Source organism: Stegostoma tigrinum, chromosome 31, assembly GCF_030684315.1.
Source record: "Stegostoma tigrinum isolate sSteTig4 chromosome 31, sSteTig4.hap1, whole genome shotgun sequence".
In the NCBI taxonomy this organism is placed as follows: Eukaryota; Metazoa; Chordata; class Chondrichthyes; order Orectolobiformes; family Stegostomatidae; genus Stegostoma; species Stegostoma tigrinum.
In genome coordinates, this window is record NC_081384.1 from 40,139,242 (window position 1) to 40,159,712 (window position 20,471).

The 20,471-nt window shown below is 41.3% G+C and overlaps 1 protein-coding gene across 5 annotated transcripts in view; it reads left to right on the forward strand.

The window, feature by feature from the left end:
- strada (STE20 related adaptor alpha) overlaps positions 1 to 20,471 on the forward strand; it is a 96,624-nt gene that overhangs the window by 18,011 nt on the left and 58,142 nt on the right. The window contains exons 3-4 of one of the 5 annotated variants that reach the window (XM_048560990.2): positions 5,125 to 5,232; positions 11,672 to 11,700. The exons of 2 other annotated variants lie outside the window; for them this stretch is intronic. Coding sequence is in view for 1 of the 3 variants with exons in the window: in XM_048560984.1 (XP_048416941.1) it covers positions 11,672 to 11,700 (29 nt within the window). In the remaining 2 variants the exon portion in view is untranslated. The remainder of the gene's footprint in view (positions 1 to 5,124; positions 5,233 to 11,671; positions 11,701 to 20,471) is intronic. 2 more of the 5 variants (XM_048560984.1, XM_048560991.2) reach the window with 2 other exon arrangements.

Genomic DNA, 20,471 nt, shown 5'->3' on the forward strand with positions numbered 1-20,471 from the left:
ACAATGACAATACTTTAGAATATCTTCTACAATTTCTGTATCTATCACTTGTCTTGTGATTTTTGCTGTTTCTTCTTCTCATTCCTATCATGCTATCAGTGTGCCAAAGGTATTTTTTGAGGCAAAGGGAATTGGTAATGGGTCCCCTGTCCCTCAATAGCATTCTGCAAATAACTCTTAAAATAGCATTTAGGGGGCAGGGAATAGTTCATAATTTTTACTGAACCAAGTCATTAAAATACGCTTTCACAATGCATATTCCACTACAACTTGTAACCTGATTTTTCAGTTTATCTTTCACGCTACCATTAAAAGTAAAGGAAAGTAAAGCCGCTGTAGTCCCAGAGGACCATCGGGCAGCTCTGTCATTGGAGAGATGACTAGTTGTGGTTCAACCTGAGGGTCAGCATGTCTCATATGCAGAGAAAGGTTGAGAAGGAGAGTCCTTGTCTCTTAGCAAGTTGTTCAATCATAAATGGGCTATTTCTGATTAGCATGATGCGATGAGAAGTGTGTCACGGGGATGTGTCACGGGCTGGAGCCTCAACTTTTAAAAACAAAAAAAATTGCATGAACAAAGTGGGTAAGTTTGCTAAGTTTGCTGATGACCAAGATAAATAGAAAAGTACATTGTAAACTACTTATGCTTCTTCACAAAGAGACATAGATGGGTGACTTAATGTATAAAGATTTAACAAGTGGAGTATAATGGGGAAGAATGTGAAATCATCTGTTTTGACTGGAAGAAGACAAAAGAAGCCAATAATCTAAATGATGAGAGATTGCCAAACTCTATAATTCAGAGGGATCTGGGTGTTCTAGTGAATGAATTACAAATCATTGTGCAGGTGCAACAACTAATTAGGGAAGCTCATAGAATATTGTTTGTCAGGGGAATTGTGTAAAATGTATTGGAAGAAGCCCAGATTAATACCTGGAATAAACAGGTAGTGTTATGAAGAAGAATTAGAGAGGCTTGACACCTAACTTCTGGATTTTACAGTAAGAGGTGACTTTGTTGAATCATAAGATCCTGAGAGGTCTTGACAGGGTTGATGTGGAAAAGATATTCCTTCTTGTGACAGAATCTACAACTTGGAACCCTTGTTTCAAAATAAGGGATAGTCCACTTCAAATAGATGAGAATTTTTCTCACACAGGGTCATGAGTCTTTGGAACTCTACTCTTGAAAAGGTGACAGAAGCAGAATCTTTGAATGTCCAAAGAGCAAAGTTAGATTCTTAACAAGCAAGGGGGGATACATTATCCAGTGGAGGCTGGATTGTGGAATAATCTGATCAGCCATGATCTTTTTGAATATAGCAGTATCAAGGAGCTGAAAAGCATACTTCTCTTAATTTATAATTATGCTTGTTGGATGTCATTTATCTAACTTGTGATATTGCTGCAGGAGTTCCTGGGTGTGATGCCCTAGGCTCAATCACTTTTAGCTGTTCCATCAATAAGCTTCCCTCCGTTAAACGATAAGATGTGGGGATGTTCACAGATGTCTACAGTGTTTATCATTCTTGACTCCTCAGTTACTGAAGCAATCAGTCATATAGGGCAGAAAGAGACCCTTCGTTCCACGCCAATCAGACGTACCAGCCTTACCTAATCCCATTTGCTAGCATATGGCCCTTACCCTCTTAAACCCTTTATACCCATCCAGATGCATTTTAAATGTTATAATTGTACCCACCTCTACCACTTCCTCTGGCAATTCGTTTCATACACGTACCACCCTCTGCGTGGGTGGGTGGGGGTGCAGAATTACTCCTCAGATCCTTTTTAAATCTCTCTCCCATTTCACCTACGTCCTCTAGTTTTGGACTCTCCCACCCTAAGAAAAAGACCTTGGCTAGTCACTATGTCCATGCCCCTGGTGATTTTATAAAGCTTTCAGCCTCTGACTCTCGAAAGAAAAAAGCCCCAGCCTATTCAGCCTCCCCGAATAGCTCAAATCCTCCAGACCCAGCAACATCCTTAAATCTTTTTGCTCCCTGTCAAGTTTAACAAGCCTCCTTGTATAGAAGGGTGACCAAAATTGTACATAGTATTGTGAAAGTGTTTTCACCAATCTCCTGTACAGCTGTAATCTGACCTCCCAACTCCTATACTCAAATGTTCTGACCACTGATGGCAATCACCACTTTTACCATTCTGTCTACCTGCAATTCCACGTTCAAATAACTGTGTACTTGCACCCTTGGGGCTCTGTTCAGCAACACTCTCCAGGGCACTGTCATTAACTTCTCTGGTCTGCTTTATCAAAGTACAACAACCTCGCATTTATCTCCCAAATATAATTTGACCTAAAAAGCATTTAAGTTTGGGCTGATCAGTGCCAAGTAGCATTTGCTCGATGCAAGTGCCAGATTACATGTATTTCCAAAAAAAAGACCAAGCTATCACCCCTGAATATTTAACCACCTTACCATTGGTTATGTTCTCTCTTGTTTGAGATAGTTAATCATTGCCGAACGTTTGTGGCCCAAATACGATTTGCACTCGTGAGCCAAAATCTGGGTATTGTATTTGAGTTGCAAATGCTGCTGAACATGATGCAATCATCTGTGAACATACCCACTTCTGACTTTTGATGGAGGGAATGTCGTTGATGAAGCAGCTGAAGATTCCTGGGCCAAGTATACTTGCCTGAGGAACTCCTGCAAAGATGACCTGGGGCTGAGATGATTTACCTCAAACAGCTACATCCATTTTTTCTTAATGCAAGCTAAGACTTTAACCAGCAGAGATTTTTTTTTCCCCCCTTAGTTCCCATTGGCTCTAGCTTGGCTGGAGCTCCTTAAAGTCAAACTTTATTGAAGATTGCCTTCATGTCAAGAGCAGTAACCTTTTATTTCCCCTGCCTCTTGAGTCAGTTTTTATCTCCATTTTTGCAGAGAAATCAGCACCAATTGTGATCCAACCCAGGAGCTTCCATCTTGCTTCCTTATACATGCCTCAGCAAGACTAGGTGGAAGTTTCCTGAGGATCTCCAATGCATTGTAGTTTTTCTGTTTCATTTCCTAAGACAAATGAGGGAGTATCACATCTCTCCTTAGGGTATCTAGTCTCACCCAGTTCTGTTAATACAGCTGCTCTATTTGATGTGTGAGCCTTGAAAACATCTCTCGCTGTCTTGTTACGTTGAATCCACTCAGCAATTGCTGTATTGCATCTGTACACGTGTATGACTAAATCTCCTCCCTCTGAATCTCAAACCCATGCCATGGGGAACTCCTAACTTTTGAATTGTGTTTTGACTCTGCGTATTTTCTTTCTTCTTTATCATCCCTCCCTGTGAGACACTTGCTGGAAACAAAGAATGTTTTGAAAATCCTGTAATTCATATCTATTGTCTTCAAAATCCTCTGATACCTGTCAGCAAAGCTGATGTGTCCAGACACATGTAAGCCAAGTGGAATGACACTCTGCCGTGATGCGCTGGCTAAGTGCAAAAGGTGTCCCCTTGTTAGCTTTGTACCAAATGAGAATTCATCTGTAAAACCATAGGCAGCTGGAAGTGTGCAGCCACATCAATGCCTGACTGAGGAAAGACTTAGACTTTCATGCAAACTGTTTTGGTATTGAAAGATCACATTGAATGTTCAGCATTTACTGTCTTCATTTCTGACGTCATAACAGAGAGATTAAAGTTTGTGTGCTGTTTGGGTGCCATCAGATGATGATGTGATATGGCATTGCACATGATTTCCCTGTGTCTTGAGCTGCCTCAACTATCATTGGTTTAGAGACAATGGGAACTGCAGATGCTGTAGAATCCAAGATAACAAAGTGTGGGACTGGATGAACACAGCAGGCCAAGCACAAAAGCTGACGTTTCGGGCCTAGACTCTTCATCCCAAAACCCACTGCATCCCAAAACCAGCGCAGCTCTTCCCCACCTGCCTAACCTGTTCTTCCTCTCACCTATCCCCTCCTCCCAACTCAAGCCGCAGCTCCATCTCCTACCTACTAACCTCATCCCACCCCCTTGACCTCTCCGTCCTCCCCGGACTACCTATCCCCTCCCTACCTCCTCACCCATACTGTCCTCTGCAGCCGTCTTCTCCTCTATCTATCTTCAGTCCGCCTCCCCTTCTCTCCTATTTCAGAATCCTCTTCCCATCCCCCTTTTCTGATGAAGGGTCTAGGCCCGAAGTGTCAACTTTTGTGCTCCTGAGATGCTGCTTGGCCTGCTGTGTTCATCCAGCCCCACACTTTGTTATCATTGGTTTACAGTTTGCCAGCTGACTCTACTCTGAGCCCTTCAATGGCGTAATTGTTGAAAAAGCTCATCATGGGGCTGAAAGTTACAGGACAAGAGCTAGTTTTGCTCTGTGAGACGTGACAGAAGAATGGTTACCTCGAGCTTATGTGAACGCTGAGAAATGGCATTTATAATCCTTAAGAGTGATTTTAAAGGTTGTCATTTTTATTTGCAATCCTGGTTGGATCTATGAAGTGAAGCAGAACTTTGGCTCTTGGGATATGAAGAGAAATGGCTTTCATTTTTGTCAATGAAGTGCTTTGCTGTCCAGGTATCAGCACCTCTCTGTCCTTGCCTGACTATAAGCCTGGTCATTCTGTCTCATTCTGACCATTGTCCCATGGAAGGTATCGCACCCAAGCCTAATCCTGTCCTCACCTGACACACCTCTCAGTAGGGATCACTGAATAGCAATTGAGAGCAGGAGCCTCACCTTATTCTCCTTTCAGTACCAGTGGCTGAGTGTGAGTGTCCAGTAGCTAGCTAGAAATCAAAATGATTTTGAAGGTAGAATATTGATGTAATATGACTATATTGCTTCCTTCCTTGTACAGAGAATCATCAAAATCTAAAGCATTGGAGGTCGATCTCTACCTCTCCTCCTTCTGCTATGGGTTAAGTAAGCATAGATCTTCTCTTCCTGCACACATTAGGAATTTGCTCAAAACCCCAAGCCTTTAATAACTTCGCCAATCAGAGTGGACTCTGTTTTTCTGTAATATAAATTGCTTAAAATTTGGTGTTCTTGGTTTTTGTCCTGATGAGTGCAAAATTGAAAAGTTTGCCAGCATGTAATTCTTGTGCCTTGTGGAAATTTTGGGACTCATTTCCTGGGTCTGTGTGCATAGGCAACGTCTTTTAGCTGAGGATTTATGAAATGCAGAGCATCAAGGAGGATGAGATTACGAGATCGAAAAGATGGCAATGGCGCGCACAGTAAGAACTCGTAATAGTTGGTAAGTAGGACCCTCAAGGTGATTTGGAAGAGGCAAGAAATACAGGAACCTTTAGGGCATATCGCATTTTCAAACAGATACTCTGCTTCGGAGATTGCTTGGAATGATAACATCTTGAAAGGGTGCAGTCCAAACCATGCTACCAGTGATCAAGGGACTACACCAGTAGGAACAGCAAAAAAATAAATATGCGGCTCTCAGAAGAGTCACTGTGAATGAGTCAGACGGACATCTCCATAACTTTCTTCGTGGGTCCCATGTGATATGTTGCATCCCTGCCAGGGCTAAAAGGCATAACAGAGGATGATATTCTGTAAGGAGCAGGGAGTGAGCATGAAATTTTGGCATACGCTCGTTAAACGCCATGGAGAGACAGACATCTAGATCCAGTGGTCAGATTTTCACAAGCACTACAGAAAATAGAAACTGGAAGATAGCAAGGATGACTTGAAGCTTGGCATTGGAGGGAAAGATTAAGATTCTTGGGAAACTGGGACCAATTCTGGAGCAAAAGCTCCTATTGAAAAGGGACATGCTGCACCTCAACAGCAATGGGATCAATATCCTGGGGACAGTCAGTAATATGGTTTGAGAGGATTTAACCTAAATTCACAGGGTCTGCATCAGCATATAGAAGAATAGGATACCAGATGTACAAAGTTAAATATTAGGTGGTCTTAGCTAGAGAAGAGAATTGTTTCCTAATAGATAGGAACAGACTAACATAAAATAGTAAGTTATTAACTAGGTTGAAAATGTGGTGAAAGCAGCAGTCTTAAAATCTGGCTGTTGGTCAAGTATATGAATGGAGTATGGTAAATAAGATTGATTTTGAGGTTACTTTGTAGGGAAATGGAATGTAGCTATAATGGAAATGTGACTCCAAGAAGTACAAGTAGGGATATTAAATATTCCTAGGTGTAAGATATGCAGGAGAAAGGAAGGGCCGACTCTATTTATTGAGGAGAACATTGCCGTTTTGGAGAAAGATCCTTACAGCACACTGGAAAATGCTGTTTGACCTGATCTGAGGAAAATTACAATGTCTACCTTAAGAAGTTATGTGGTATACTTGCCTTCATTAGTCAAGGTATGGATGTTATGCTGAAACTCTATAAGATGTTGCTTAGACCACATTTAGAGCACTGTGTGTGCAGTTCTGAGTCATGGGAGGGATGTGATCGCACTGGAGAGGGTGCAGAAGAGATTTACCAAGATGTTACCCGGGCTGGAGTATTTCAGTCATGGAGAGGTTGGACAGATTTGGTGTTGTTTTCCTTACAGCAGAAGAGATTGAGAGAGGACATGTTTAGGATATATTACATTGCAGGGCATTGAAAGTATTCACAGGAATAAACTTTCCCCTTGGTGAAGTGATCAGTGACCAGAACGGATAGATTGAAAGTATGGATGGAAGGTTTAGAGGATATGTCATCACCCAGGGGATGGTGGGAATATAGTTTACTGCCTCTTAAGGCAGAAACCTTCAAAACATTTATGAAGTATTTAGATGTGCACTTGTGATGCCAAGGAGTAGAAGGCCAAGAGCCCAGTGTTGGAAAATGAAATTAAAATAGTGAGTGGCTGTTTTTGACCCACAGGGTAATGATGGGCCAAATGGTGCTTTTTCTGTGCTATAAATCTGTCTCTGTGACTGTAAGGGAGCAATTGCATTGCTTGATATTATCCACAGGCCACCAACTACTGAGAAAAATGGTAAGGAGTAAATTTGTAAAGAAACTACAGGGCGAAGTAAAAGTATGTCGAGGATGGGAGACCGTCACAATGTTGATTTCGACATGGATAGTAGTCATACTAGAAAGAGCAGAGAGAAGCAAGAGTTCCTAGACTAGTACAGGAGATTTTTTTTCTTTGGTGGATTGGAAAACAGTTGAAAAAGAGAGACATTGCTGGACCTACTTCTTGAATGAAGTGGATAAAGCATCAGTACAGAATCCTTTAGGTGACAGCAATTATGGCGTCATAGGGTGTGGGCCAGTCATCAATAAGGACAAGGAGCAATCCTGAACAAGTAATTGTAGGAAATCCAACATAAATGGGGTGAGAATGGATCTGGACCAGGACAACTAGAATCAAAGGTTCAGAAGAGAATTGAAAAAGAAAATAAGAAAAGCAAAGAGAGCGTGAAAAACTAACATTATGAATCCAAAAGTCTTAAATTGGCATATAAATACTAAAAAGTGGTTAGAGGAGGAGTGAAGTCAGTTAGGGACCAAAAACAAGATTTACATGTTGAGGTGGACTTCACAAACTTCAAAATCTCCCCTTGCCCCGCTGCATCCCAAAACCAGCCCAGCTCGTCCCCTCCCCCCACTGCATCCCAAAACTAGCCTAGCCTGTCTCCGCCTCCCTAACCTGTTCTTCCTCTCACCCAACCCTTCCTCCCACCTCAAACTGCACCTCCATTTCCTACCTACTAACCTCATCCCGCCTCCTTGACCTGTCTGTCTTCCTTGGCCTGCTGTGTTCATCCAGCTTCACACTTTATCTTATTTACACGTTGAAGCAGGTTTAAGCATTAAGTGCCTCTCCACCTATCTTCTTTTCTCTCCATCTTCGATCCGCCTCCCCCTCTCTCCCTATTTATTCCAGAACCCTCACCCCATCCCCCTCTCTGATGAAGGGTCCAGGCCCGAAACGTCAGCTTTTGTGCTCCTGAGATGCTGCTGGGCCTGCTGTGTTCATCCAGCCTCACATTTTATTGTTAAGCATTAAGTGAATGCTTTGCATCTGACTTGACCAGGAATATATTCCTGAACGATGAGATAATTCGGACAATTGCAGACTTAAAACCGAAAAGCTAAGGTATTTTGTAGGCGGTCAGCACTTACAGATGATAAAGCATCATAGGCAGATGTTGTGCGACCAAGGATGCTGAAGGAAGTGAGGGAAATTGCAGTGATACTGCCCATAATTTGCCAGTCTTACTAAGACTTGGCAGTGGACTGGTGAATTATAAATGTTATGCCAGTGCTCAAAAACAGATGTAAAGGTAAACCCAACAACTGCAAAAGTGAACTTTTGTGGCGGGAAAGTTTAAAACAATAATGCAAGACAGAATTAATAGTTGATTAGGTGCATAGAGGTTAATTAAGGAAAACCAGCATGGGCTATTCATGTTTAACAAAAATAAAAGCAAAATGTTGTGTGTGCAGGATATCTGAAATAAAAATAGGAAGTGCTTGAAATGTTAACTCTCTTTTACTGTCCACAGATGGTGCCACACCCTTTGAGTTTCTCCAGCACTTGTTTTTATCTAAATTGCTGGGCTAATTTGCTCAATTAAATGAGAAGGTCAATGAGATTAATGTGTTTGTGTGCTGTACATGAACTTCCAGAAAGCATTTCGCACTCCAGTTCATAGAATAAAGGGGACAGGCACAACATCGATACAAGATGAGACAAATGATAGGAAACGCTTTTCCTGATTTTTATATTATTAACCTAAACTTGAGAATTCAGAGAATGTATTCAAAATTTGCAGGTGATTCAAAAATTGTACCAGTTGGAGGAGGAAAGTGTAGAAGTAAAAAAGTACAACACCTTGGTAGAATGGTCAGACATGAGACAAAATTAATGCACTAAATTACACAATTACACACAATTACAGAATACAAAATAGAGGATGCAGCTGTAGTGGTGATGTAGCTCCGGTTGTATATGCACGTAAATAATTCGAGGAGGTAAGAGTTTGAGAATGTATATGTTTCATTAATAGAAACAGGACACATGAGCAGGTAGATAAAATTGATCACTACTTTGGCCTTAGCCAGAGTATTGTTTTTGTCATACAAAGTGCTGGAGAAAGCTCCGGCAACATATGTGAAGAGAGTGTGTTTCAAGTGCAGTTTGACCTTTGGAGCAGTGAGTCCTGCTGAATTTCTCTAGCACTTTATTTTTGTTTCAGATTTCCAGCATGCATGCACTTTTGTTTCTGAGAGTAATGTGTACCGTTTTGAGTGTCACAGTTTGGGAAAGATATGAAAACATTGGAGACAGTAAGAAATGATTCACTAGAATGGTTCCAGCGCTGAGGAGCTTCAGTTTCCTTGAAGCATAGTAAGTTGAGGTGATTTTATTTAGGAATTTACAATCTTGATGTTTGGACTGAATAAATAGAGAATCTCCTTTCATTTTTGTAAGAATTGAAAGCAAGATGACACAGATTTAAGGTGATAGGCAAAAAAAAGCCATTGTAACATGAAAACCTAGTTCATACAGCAATTGCATGGAATGCACTGAGAATAGAATAAAATGCCTACAGTGTGAAAGCAGGCCATTCGGCCCGTCAAGTGCACAACAACCCTCCGAGAATCCCTGTAACTCTGCATTTCACATGCCCAGGCCACCTAACCTGCCCATCATTGGGAGTTGGGGGGAAACGAGAGCTCCTGGAGGATACTTACACAGACGTGGGGAGAGTGTGCAAACTCCACACAGACAGTTGACCGAGAGTGGAATCAAACACCTGTCTCTGGTGCTGTGAGGCAGCAATGCTAACCACTGAGCTACCGTGTCGCCCTGCACAGCCTGAGATAGTTGTGTAGGGAGGTACAATTAAGGTTTTCAAGAGCGAAATTGCTCATTTTCCAGATAATAAGCAATGTGCAGTCACAGGGAGTGGGCAGGGCATTGACAGTACATGAATTGTTCTTTTGGATAACTTTTACGGACACATTGGGCCACAGAATTTGATTCTGTGAAGTTGTAGTGATTGAAATGCACTGCCTAACAGGGTAGTAAAAACAGATTCTATTGTAACATTTAAAAGAAATACATAAGGGGACAAGTGTGTACAGGTCTATGGGAAAGACCATGGCAATTGGATTGATTGGATGTCTCTACCAAAGAGCAAACCCAGTCGCAATAGACTAAATGTCCTCCCTCCTATTGATCTATGTCAATACATGGACAATAAGATATATTTATGGAATAGCCTGTCCAGAGTGGTGGTGGGAATAGAGGATATTATAAATTCTGGAAGAATAATTTATCATATAAAGAATGTGTAAATCAAGGAAAATTGTAAATTGAATAAGAAATAATTGAATTTAATAGCGGATCATTAGCAATCATTGTGCCCTGAAATTTCTGTAAATATTTTGCTGAAAAACTGGTGTGGGCCCCATTTCTCTGTTGCCTTCCTCAGGCACTGGTATTAAGGTTGGGAAGATGGTTAGGGAGAAGGATGCTCACCAACCTGTATGTCAATGAGCCTTTACTCACATTTATATCTGATGAGTAACCCCTTTCTTAAACCCTTGCTTACACTGAATCTGGTTTGTATCTATTTGACTTGTTTTTAGGATGGTCTTAGCTATCTGTACTTGCCTTTTTTGTTCCTCCTGCTTCTTTTCCATAAACCCTAACTTTAAAACCTTCTTTGACTCTTGTTCCGTCAGCACTTAAATTTGGATCAGTGTCTTGCTTCCCCACAGTGTGTGCAGGCTTTAAAATCTATTTTGGTGGCTCTTTAACATCTTGAAGATCACCATCTGTCGTTGAGCAGTTTTTTTTAATTCTTAGATGGGATATGAGTATTACTGAGAAGGCCAACATTTGTCCATCCTTACTTGCCCTGGAACGGAATGGCTTACTGGGCCATTCCAGAGCACAGATAAAAGTAAAACACTTTGCTGTGGATCTTGAGTTGCATGTGAACTCGATCAAGAAGTTTTTAGCACATTTCCTTCCCTGAAGGGCATTGACGAACCAAATGAGTTTTTGCAATAATCAATGCAAGTTGTCATTGTCACCATTATTGAGACTATTTTATATTCCAGGTTAATTAATATAATTTAAAGTCCATCTGCCATCCCATTTCTTCTGGATACTCGTCCATTGACGCTACAGTTATCCACTGCCATCTCCCTGAAGTACGATGTGAAAATTGTTTTTAATAACATTGACTTCACTTGCACATTGCAATCCACTAGATGAGCATCCGTTGCTTTCCCCAAATGATCTTTCTATCCAATGGGAGAACAGTACTCTGAATTATAATGTACGCTATGTATAGTAATATAATATTATAACATATAATAATTTGAAATCTTGTAGTTTGGGATGTTTGTTGGGATGTTAATTCCATCACCTTTCACTCATGCAATCTAGCAATTGAGTTACTCTGAATTACTACTCTCTATTAATATCGTCATGAAGTCTGTAATATGTGCAAAATTAATGTAATTGGGTACAACTAATCTCGTACTGGTGTCGATGTTCAAAAACTACAGAAATCTCATTAATCATATGCTGTTATTGCTGTAAAATGTAACCTTTTTACTTACCCTCTGGAATCTGTAATTCTGTGCCTGTGCCATGTGACCATGATTTGGATTGAGGTGTCAGTTATAATCATGATTGCCAATTGTTCTGCCCCACAACTGAAAGTCAACTTTTAGTTTCTTTACTTCAGAGCGACCTCAGGCGGAATATCACAAAAAGGTGAGTACTGAGTACTAAAAGGTTGTCATATTGGTTGCATGTTGGTCATTGTGTAATGTCGTATATGACTTATGTTGCAGTCAGCTTCACAATAACTGCATCCTTGTGAAATTTGCCTTCCTGTATGTCCAGAAATTGCTGAAGAGAATTTTATTTTGTTGGCTTGTGTTTAAAAACAAGTTCCTCTTCTCTACAACATAACAAGGCGTAGAGCTGGATGAACACAGCAGGCCAGGCAGGAAGGCTGACGTTACAGGCCTAGACCCTTCATCAGAAAAAGATGGATCCTCCAGCATCTCCAGTTCCTATTATCTCTCATTTTCTCTACGGTATGGTAATAAAGGGAGTGATGTTTCAAATGATATTACATAGTATTACAGCACAGAAACAAGCCAGAGATAATAGGAACTGCCGATGCCGGAGAATCCGAGAAAACAATGAAGGGTCTAGGCCCAAAACGTCAGCTTTCCTGCCCCTAAGGTGCTGCTTGGCCTGCTGTGTTCATCCAGCTCTACACCTCGTTATCACAGAAACAGGCCATTTGACCCAACCGGTTTAGGACTATGTCATGCCTCACATGATCCTCCTCCCATTCCTCTTCATTTAACCCAGTCAATAAGTCCTCTTATTTCTTACTCCCTCAGGACTTCATCTAGTTTCACCTTAAATGCATCTGTGCTTTTTGTCTCAGCTACTTCATGCAGTAATCAGTATCATATTCTGACCACCGAGTAAGGAAGTTTCTGAATTCCTTATTTGATTTATTGGTGACTATCTTAAGGGGTCCTAAGATTTGTTCTTCCCTAGATAAAATCATGAAATGGATCATAATTCTAAACACATCTCTAAAAACACCCTTCAGTTCTCTCTAGAAAAGAGAAGAGCCCTTGCTGAATCAAAATTTCGTTCCAAGTACGTAACCTCTCGGCTTTACTATAGTCCAAGTCCATATTTTCCCACTTTTCCATTATGCGTTAAGGTTAAAGCTGTGCTTAATCTCCAAGGAATTTGATTCACCTGGAACCATTTCTAAAAATGTACATTTTAAAGTATGCAAGTTATCATTCTGTTGAATGGTAAGGTTTTTGATTTTGTATTTTAGAAGGGGAGCATGATGCCAGTAGCACTCAAATCTGCATAGCAGCCTTTGAGTTGCTCTAAAATTTTCCATTTGATGAGTTGTGGCTGCCTGTCACTCTTAAGGATCCCATCTGTCTCTAAGTATTACAAATAAGTGATCAAGGCGCTATGAAGAGCCCTTTATAACACCTCACCAGTAAAGGCAGCCATGACCTGAAGGCACAATGTTTGCATTCATTATGAGATGCTGAGGTTCACCTTGGGATGTGGAGCTAGCCAGAGACTCATCATTTGCTTACAGAGAAAATTTCAGAAATGGCATTGAGAGTAGGAGCAGAAGTAGGCCTTTGGTCTTTCAAGCCTGCTCAGCCGTTCATCCAGCTATATGCTTTGATCCCTTTTAACCCTAACAAAAATATCTAACTCCTCCTCCTTGAAAACATTGTAGTTTGCCCTCAACCCCTCATTCATTTTTTTTGTCAGTTCTACTTCTAGCTTTATCTTAAATTCGTGGGTACTTTTTGTCTCAGCTACTTCATGCATCAATAACTTTCACATTCTGACCATTGAATAAAACTATTTCTGTGGTAGATAATTCCAAAGGCTCACCACTCTGAAGAAATTTTCTCCTTATCTGTTCTAAGTGGCTATTCCGTATCCATAGACTGTGACTCTTGGGTCTGGACTTCCCAGTCATCAGGAACATCCCATTGTTAACCCAGCTAGCCCTGTTAGAACTTCATAGTTTCCTACGAGATCCTTCTGCCTTCTCCTAAACTCCAGTGAATACAGTTCTAACCTATCAAGTCTCTCCAATGTATCAGTCCTGCCATCTCAGGATTGAGCCCGGTAAACCTTTGTCACACTCCCTCCATGAGCAGACCATCCTTCCTCTGATAAGAAGGCCAAGACTGCATGCACTACTCCAGGTGTGGTCTGAGCAAGGCCCTGATCCATTGTAGCAAGTCATCCCTGCTCCTCCACTTGAGTCGTCTGGCCAGGAAGGTTAGCATTTGCTGTCTTCGTTGCCTGCTGCACCTGCACGCTTGCTTTCAGTGACTGGTATACAAGGGTACCCAGGTCTCATAGCACTTCCTTGTGTCCCAATCTGTTGCCATTCAGGTGTTGATCTTCCTGTTTTTGCTATCAAAATGGATAATCTCACATTTATGTGCGTTATACTCCATCTGCTGTGCACTTGTCCACTTGCTCAACTTGTCCAAATCACATTGAAACAACTGCATTCTCTTGGCAGCTTATTCTCCCACTCAGCTTTGTGTCGCCTGCAAAATTAATGAGGTCATTTGGCGACACACTGCTTAGTACATTGCTGCCAAATTCTATATATGGATATCAAAGACTTCAGGATTTTCCAGATTTTTAGTGTAAGTCAGTAGTTCAGCACAAACACCCTTCTCCTGTGCTCTTTTGCTGTTGAGAAGCTAACCCTGAATAGTGGAAGCTGTCAGTTTTTCTGTATAAAAGAAAAAAAATTACAAATGGCAAGAACCCAGCTTTCTCAACCAAATCATCAAACCACCAAGAACCAAGAATTAGGGGAAGATGAAGAAGGGTGACAAAAACAGTGTGGCGTTGGTAAGGGCAATAGTGCACTGCAGTCCCCTCAGTGTCCATCTATCCCAAAATGCTTCAAGCTTTTCAGTAAACATGTTATGCTGTCTCTCCAAGGCCACCCAGGGAAAGAACCCAACCTGTTGTTTTTTATTTGTGTTTTAATCAATGTGTTTGAACATGTCACAACACCCCTTCAGAACAGGTAGGACTTGAAGCTGAACAATCTGGTCCAGAGGAGAGACTACTACTGCACCACAAGAAGCTCTGAATTCAGCTGATTTTATTTTCTTAACCAATCTGTTCAAGATTTTATTACATTCCTCAGGAGGCTTCCTGGCTCAGAGGTAAAAAGTGCTATCATTATGCCATGGATCCAAAACCCCAGTGTTATTTTTATAGAAATTTTTAATCAACCTTTTATGACATCCAGCTCTGGAGCAGATATAACTTGAACCCAGGCCTTATGACTGAGAGGTAGGCACACTACCATGATGCCATTAAGAGCTCTCCAGCAAGCCAAGCCCTTGATACTTTCTAATTAACCTGTTCAGAACTATTATTACACACCTCCGCAGTCAATAAGAATTGAACCCAGGCGTCCTGGCTCAGAGGTAGCACCACATAATGGTGCTGCAAACTTGAATTTTTTTTCTCTTCAGAGATGCTATTACACTTCTTGGTTGGAATTTTTTAACACCCACCAAATCACCCATGTGCAAACTGAGCTCTTTCAGATATTTGTTTATTCACCCTGTTCAGGGTTATTCTGAACTTTTTTTTTTCTATCCAGAGATGCTGTTACATGCTTCTGGTCATTTTTATTTTTGGCCACCACCAACTGTTGCATGTCCAACTGAATCCAGCTTTTAATAAACACAAAGGACATTAAGAGTAGGTAATCAGCTTAAAGGGACCTGAGTTTTTAATATTGACAGTACCTCCCAATGTCCAGGTTATTTGCAAAAAGTGCTATCAAGTACAGAATGGTGGACAGCCATTGATGTTCACTTCTCACATGTGAATGAAAACAAACTGAGGGTGGTGGGGAAGGCGACGTATCGCAGTTATAGCAGGATAATTGATTAATATGGAACAAACTTCAAAATCCATTATATCAAGATCTGACCATTGCTCTATAGCGTTGACTTAACTATGGGAAAATATGACCGTTTCTTGTTAAGTTGCAGGTTATCATTTAATAGTGTATGCTACAACTTGGGAGGATACAGCAACCTTTGCACAAACATCTCTGCAGAGACCCTGACTGCTGCTCCATGGCTAAGCTGCTTTGGAGTGATGTTATGCTTATTCTCACGGCAATTTGAGATCAGAAAGATAATTTACAAACTGGATTCAGACTCCTGATATTGAGTGAAACTGTGTATGAATAGCAATGTAACATGCTCCTCACTGTTTTCTCTTCCCCACCCCTTCATTCATTCATTTTAAACCATCTGTATTTTACCACCTCCTCTTCTCTGAGCTCTAAATTACTGCATGTGAATACACAGCCTCGTAGAACCCTGCCCAAGTTTAAGCGTAAACAGGACCTGCCAATTGCAGCTACTGGAGCAACATCAATCTTGTGTTAATTCTACTTTAACCAATGAGGGGAGGTTCCTGGATGACGCTTGAAAATATGTGCATTGTGTGTAATACAGTGTCTGCGCAGTGTGTCTGCTGCATGGCTTTTGAGTTAAGTATATAGTGCTGTCATTCATGAGTTTAGCAATTTTCCAGTATTTATTTGTGGTTTGTCTTTGCCTCAGAAATTACTGCATTTGACAATGGAGGTGAAATGTAGTCAGGTACAAGGAGAAACTGGTAGCAGATTTCCCAAATTTCTAAACTGAGGAATTAAGATAATTAAACCATGTGCTTGGCTAAAGAACCTGCTATTGATAAGCAATATACCAAGGGATTGGAGGTCTGCAAATATTGTGCTATCATTTTTAACAGGTGTGTGGAATTACAAAATAATTCTCAGCCTTTCAATCTGATCTTGTGGATGATGTAAGCTGTTCAATAAGACCCATGGTTTTGGAAGTAATATGTTAGCATGTTGTGGTGGTGCCAGTGTTGGACTGGGATGGATAAGGCCAGAAACCACACGACACCAGGTGAAGAAGGAGTGATGCTCCAAAAGCTTGTGTTTTCAAATAAACCTGTTCAACTATAACCTGGTGTCACGTGATTTCTGACCTCTGCTAGCAAGGATAGTGAATTAGCTAATTAATAGAAAGAGTTGGTATAAGCAGAAGGCATTTTTGAGAACGAAAACCTGCAACTGGGATCCGTACCTAGGCCACAAATATATTTACAACATATTTAGGTGACATGAGTGGTGGAGGTGAAAGTACTATAGTCCAGCTTATGAATGACACACAAAAACGTGAGCAGACGAGTGGTGGAGGTGACACAAATCATTTGCACAGAGATACCAACAGGTTAAGCAGATATACAAACACTTGTCGAGTGGAATATGATGTGGAGAATAGAGGAGCTTAATGTTAACTAAATGGAGAAAGAGTGGATATGGAAGCAACGTGAATATAGATGTCCTTGTGCATAAATCGTAAAATGCTAGCATACAAGATCAACAGGTAACAGGGAAGGGAAAAAGAATGTTGCTTGCTTTATTTCAAGGGGAATTCATTGTAAAAATAAGGAAGTTTCAATAAACTATGCAAGATACACTTAGACTACCTGTGAAATATTGTAAACAGTTTTGGTCGCCATATTTAAAGAAACCATGATGTGGAGTGCCAGTGTTGGACTGGGTCGAAAATTACATGATACCAGGTCATAGTCCAACAGGTTTATCTGCAGATGCAAGCTTTTGGAGTCTCGGACGTTCAGGGGTCAGTGAGAGGTGGCATCGACACAAGTTATAAACAGAAGATTAAAGGGTCATAGAATTAAAGCAGTGTTGAATAAGTTTAAAATAGCTGTTAGATCTTTAATCCTTTCTAAATGATTAGCGATTTAATATGCAAATTCCATAATTTCTTTCAAGTCACTTCCCCTGAGATAACTAATGGTTTTATAAATTCCATCAGTGTACCAGAGGTGACACCCCAGCTCAGACAATCCATTTAGGTGTGAGGCCTTGTTCTGTGTATCAACTTGGAGTCAGATTGGTTTTACTTCTAAAGTAGGAATTTATAAAATGTCTCTTGACTGTCCACAAATTGTATGCTTTTTGAACAAAATAGAATGTATCTGCAAATGCAAACCTAACCCCTTTAGATTTTTGTGTGTGTGTGTGGTCGGTCACCTGAAGTGCATCTGTGCTTTGTGTATCCTGAAGTGCCCCCTCTGAGGACGTTTACCAAAGATCCAGATCATGTCTTCTGCTTATAAATTCTGTGTCTGATGCTACCCCTCTCACTGACAACTGAAGAAGGACCGAAACTCCGAAAACTTGTCTGCAAATAAACCTGTTGGGCTATAACCTGGTGCCATGTGACTTTTGACCAAATTTAAGAAAGATATGCACGCATTATAGGTGGTTCAGAGAATGTTCAAAGTTGGTCTCAGGTTTGAAGGAATTGCCTTATGACGAGAGAATGATCCTGTGTTAGTTGGGAATTTTTGAAAGATGAAGGGCAGCTGTATTGAGACATACAGAGAGCTTTAGAAGACTTACGGAGCGGTTGGCCTCACCGTCATGAGAGAGTCCAGGATCAGAGGACGTAATCTAAGAATAAGGAGTCACCCATTTTAGACACGGATGAGAAGGCATTTAAGGTTTTGGAGTAGATTTGTAGCTCAGGTTGTGGTGTTGAGGTTGGTTGGCTTGCCAAGCTGGTTTCTTATTTTGCAGACATTTCGTTTCCATGCTTAGTAACAACCATGCATGGTAACAACCTCAGTGCAGCCTCCGATGAAGCATCAGTGTTCCCGCCTGGGGTTTTTAAACTCTGGGGTCTGTTCAGATGAATTGCCTCACTTCCGGTTTTCCTTCGTATCATAGAATCTCTACAGTGTGGAAACGGGCCCTTCAGCCCAACGAGTTCACACTGAACCTCCGAGCATCCCACCCAGACCCATCCCATATAACCCACCTAATCTACACATCCCTGTGTGCAGTTTAGCATGGCCAGTCCACCCAACCTGCACATCTTTGGACTGTGGGAGGAAACTGGGGCACCTGGAGGAAACCCACACAGACATGGGGAGAATGTGCAGACTCCACACACAGTCGCCCGAGGGTGGAATTGAACCAGAGTCCCTGGTGATGTGAGGCAGCAGTGCTAACCACTAAGCCACCATGCCACCCCGAGTGGAATGTGTTTATTAATAGCATGCTTTGTGGAATGCCATGCTGCCAGGAATTCTCGTGCCTGTCTCTGCCCAGCTTGTCCCAGGATCTGGGGGTTGTCCCAGTCGAAGTGGTGGTTCTCCTTGTCCATGTGGATTGACATGAGTGAGTATTGGTCACGTCTCTGTAGCTTGTTGGTGTTCATGTACTCTTGTTAGTTTTTTTCCTGTTTGTAGTGTTTCTTGCAGTCTCTGCAGGGGATCTTGTAGATGACATTGGTCTTGTCCTTAGTGGGGAGTGGGTCCTTGGTTTAGGTGAGCAATTGTCGTAGGGTTGACATGGGCTTGTGTGCCACTGATGCCCGGTGGCCGTAGGAGTCTTGTGGTGAGTTCTGACATGTTTCTGATATAGGGTAGTGTGATGACTGTGTCAGGGCATGTAGTCTCTTTCTGGTGCTGCTCGTGTAGGCTTTTTTTAATTAATGGCATGCTTCATGGAACTTCTTGAGTGTAGTTAATCTGTGGAAATCTCTGTTAGCACAGAGCTCTATAAAGGCTGGGTTTCTGATTAAATTCAAAGCAGGGTAAAATTTTAATCAGGAAGGAAATTGAGAGTTACAAGGCAAGGGCAGGAAAGTGGTAGAGTTGAACACTAATAATCAGCCATGATCTTATTGAATGGCAGAGCAGAAGTTGAGGGAAATGATGCATTTCTGCTCAGTCTTAACGATTTTCAAGAAAATGGCAAGGTTTGAAAATTGCATCAGTGAGGAAAGCTCAGATTAGCTTAGGTTGTTTTCCTTAAAGCAGAGGAAGCTCAGGGTTGACGTAGCTGAAGAGTACAGAATGATTAAGGGGCTGAGAGTGGAAAAAGAAGTCTGTTTTCCATTTCAGCAAAGTTAATTACCAAGGGACACAGATTTAAGGTGTTGAGTGGAAGGATTAGAGGGCACGTGAGGGAACATTAATTTTTCACCCAGTGTGATATTTCTACTAGTTTTGGGGTTGAGAAAGAAACCATCAACTCATTTTAAAAGGGAGCTGGATCTATCTCTGAAGCACTGTAACTTTTAAGATTACAGCCTAGGTGGAAAGTGGGAATGGAATAGTTGGCCAGTTTATTAAAACATGCAGTCATGATGGCTGAATGGCCGATTCCATGCCATAGCTTTTCTGTGGTTTTATGTGAAATGGTTAAGATCAGGTGTTCCTTTTATACGCACCAGTGAAGATGAAGGCCCAGAAATCAGGAACAAAAACAATCAGAGGCTGCACTGAGGATGTTACCCAGCAAGGTAATGAAACGTCTGCGACAACAAGAAACCAGCTCGATGAGCCAATCAACCTAAAGTTTCCGAGAAAGTTCAGCAGTCTGGCAGCATCTGTGAACGAAATAAAATCAGTTAATGTTTCAGGTCCAGTAACCCTTTCTTTGGGTCTCAGCCCCAGAAATTGGGTATATATCTACTCCGTGCTTGATGAAGATTTTAGAGAGCCAAAGCCTGGTGTTGACTCCAAGGCCCAAATATTCTGGTGTCTCTGTGTGCACTATTTTGGCCAAGTGAGACATGTCTCATGCTCGTTTGTGTTTCTTTTTTTTTTGATCGTTCTTTGAACGAAGCCTGCTCTATCGTTGGCTGCCAGACTGAAAATGTTTAGCTGTTCAAATTGGGACTGAAATAGTAACTGAAAGACACATCAAACACCTTTCGCTTCAGAAAAGTGAGATTCCAGTCCATTGCTTGGGAACAGATTTGCAGTAATTAATTTAATTTGCAGTAATTAAGTTAGTAATTAAGCATGTTTTAACAGTTTGAGACCCCTTTTAATGCGCTGTTGCCTTTTAACAGAGC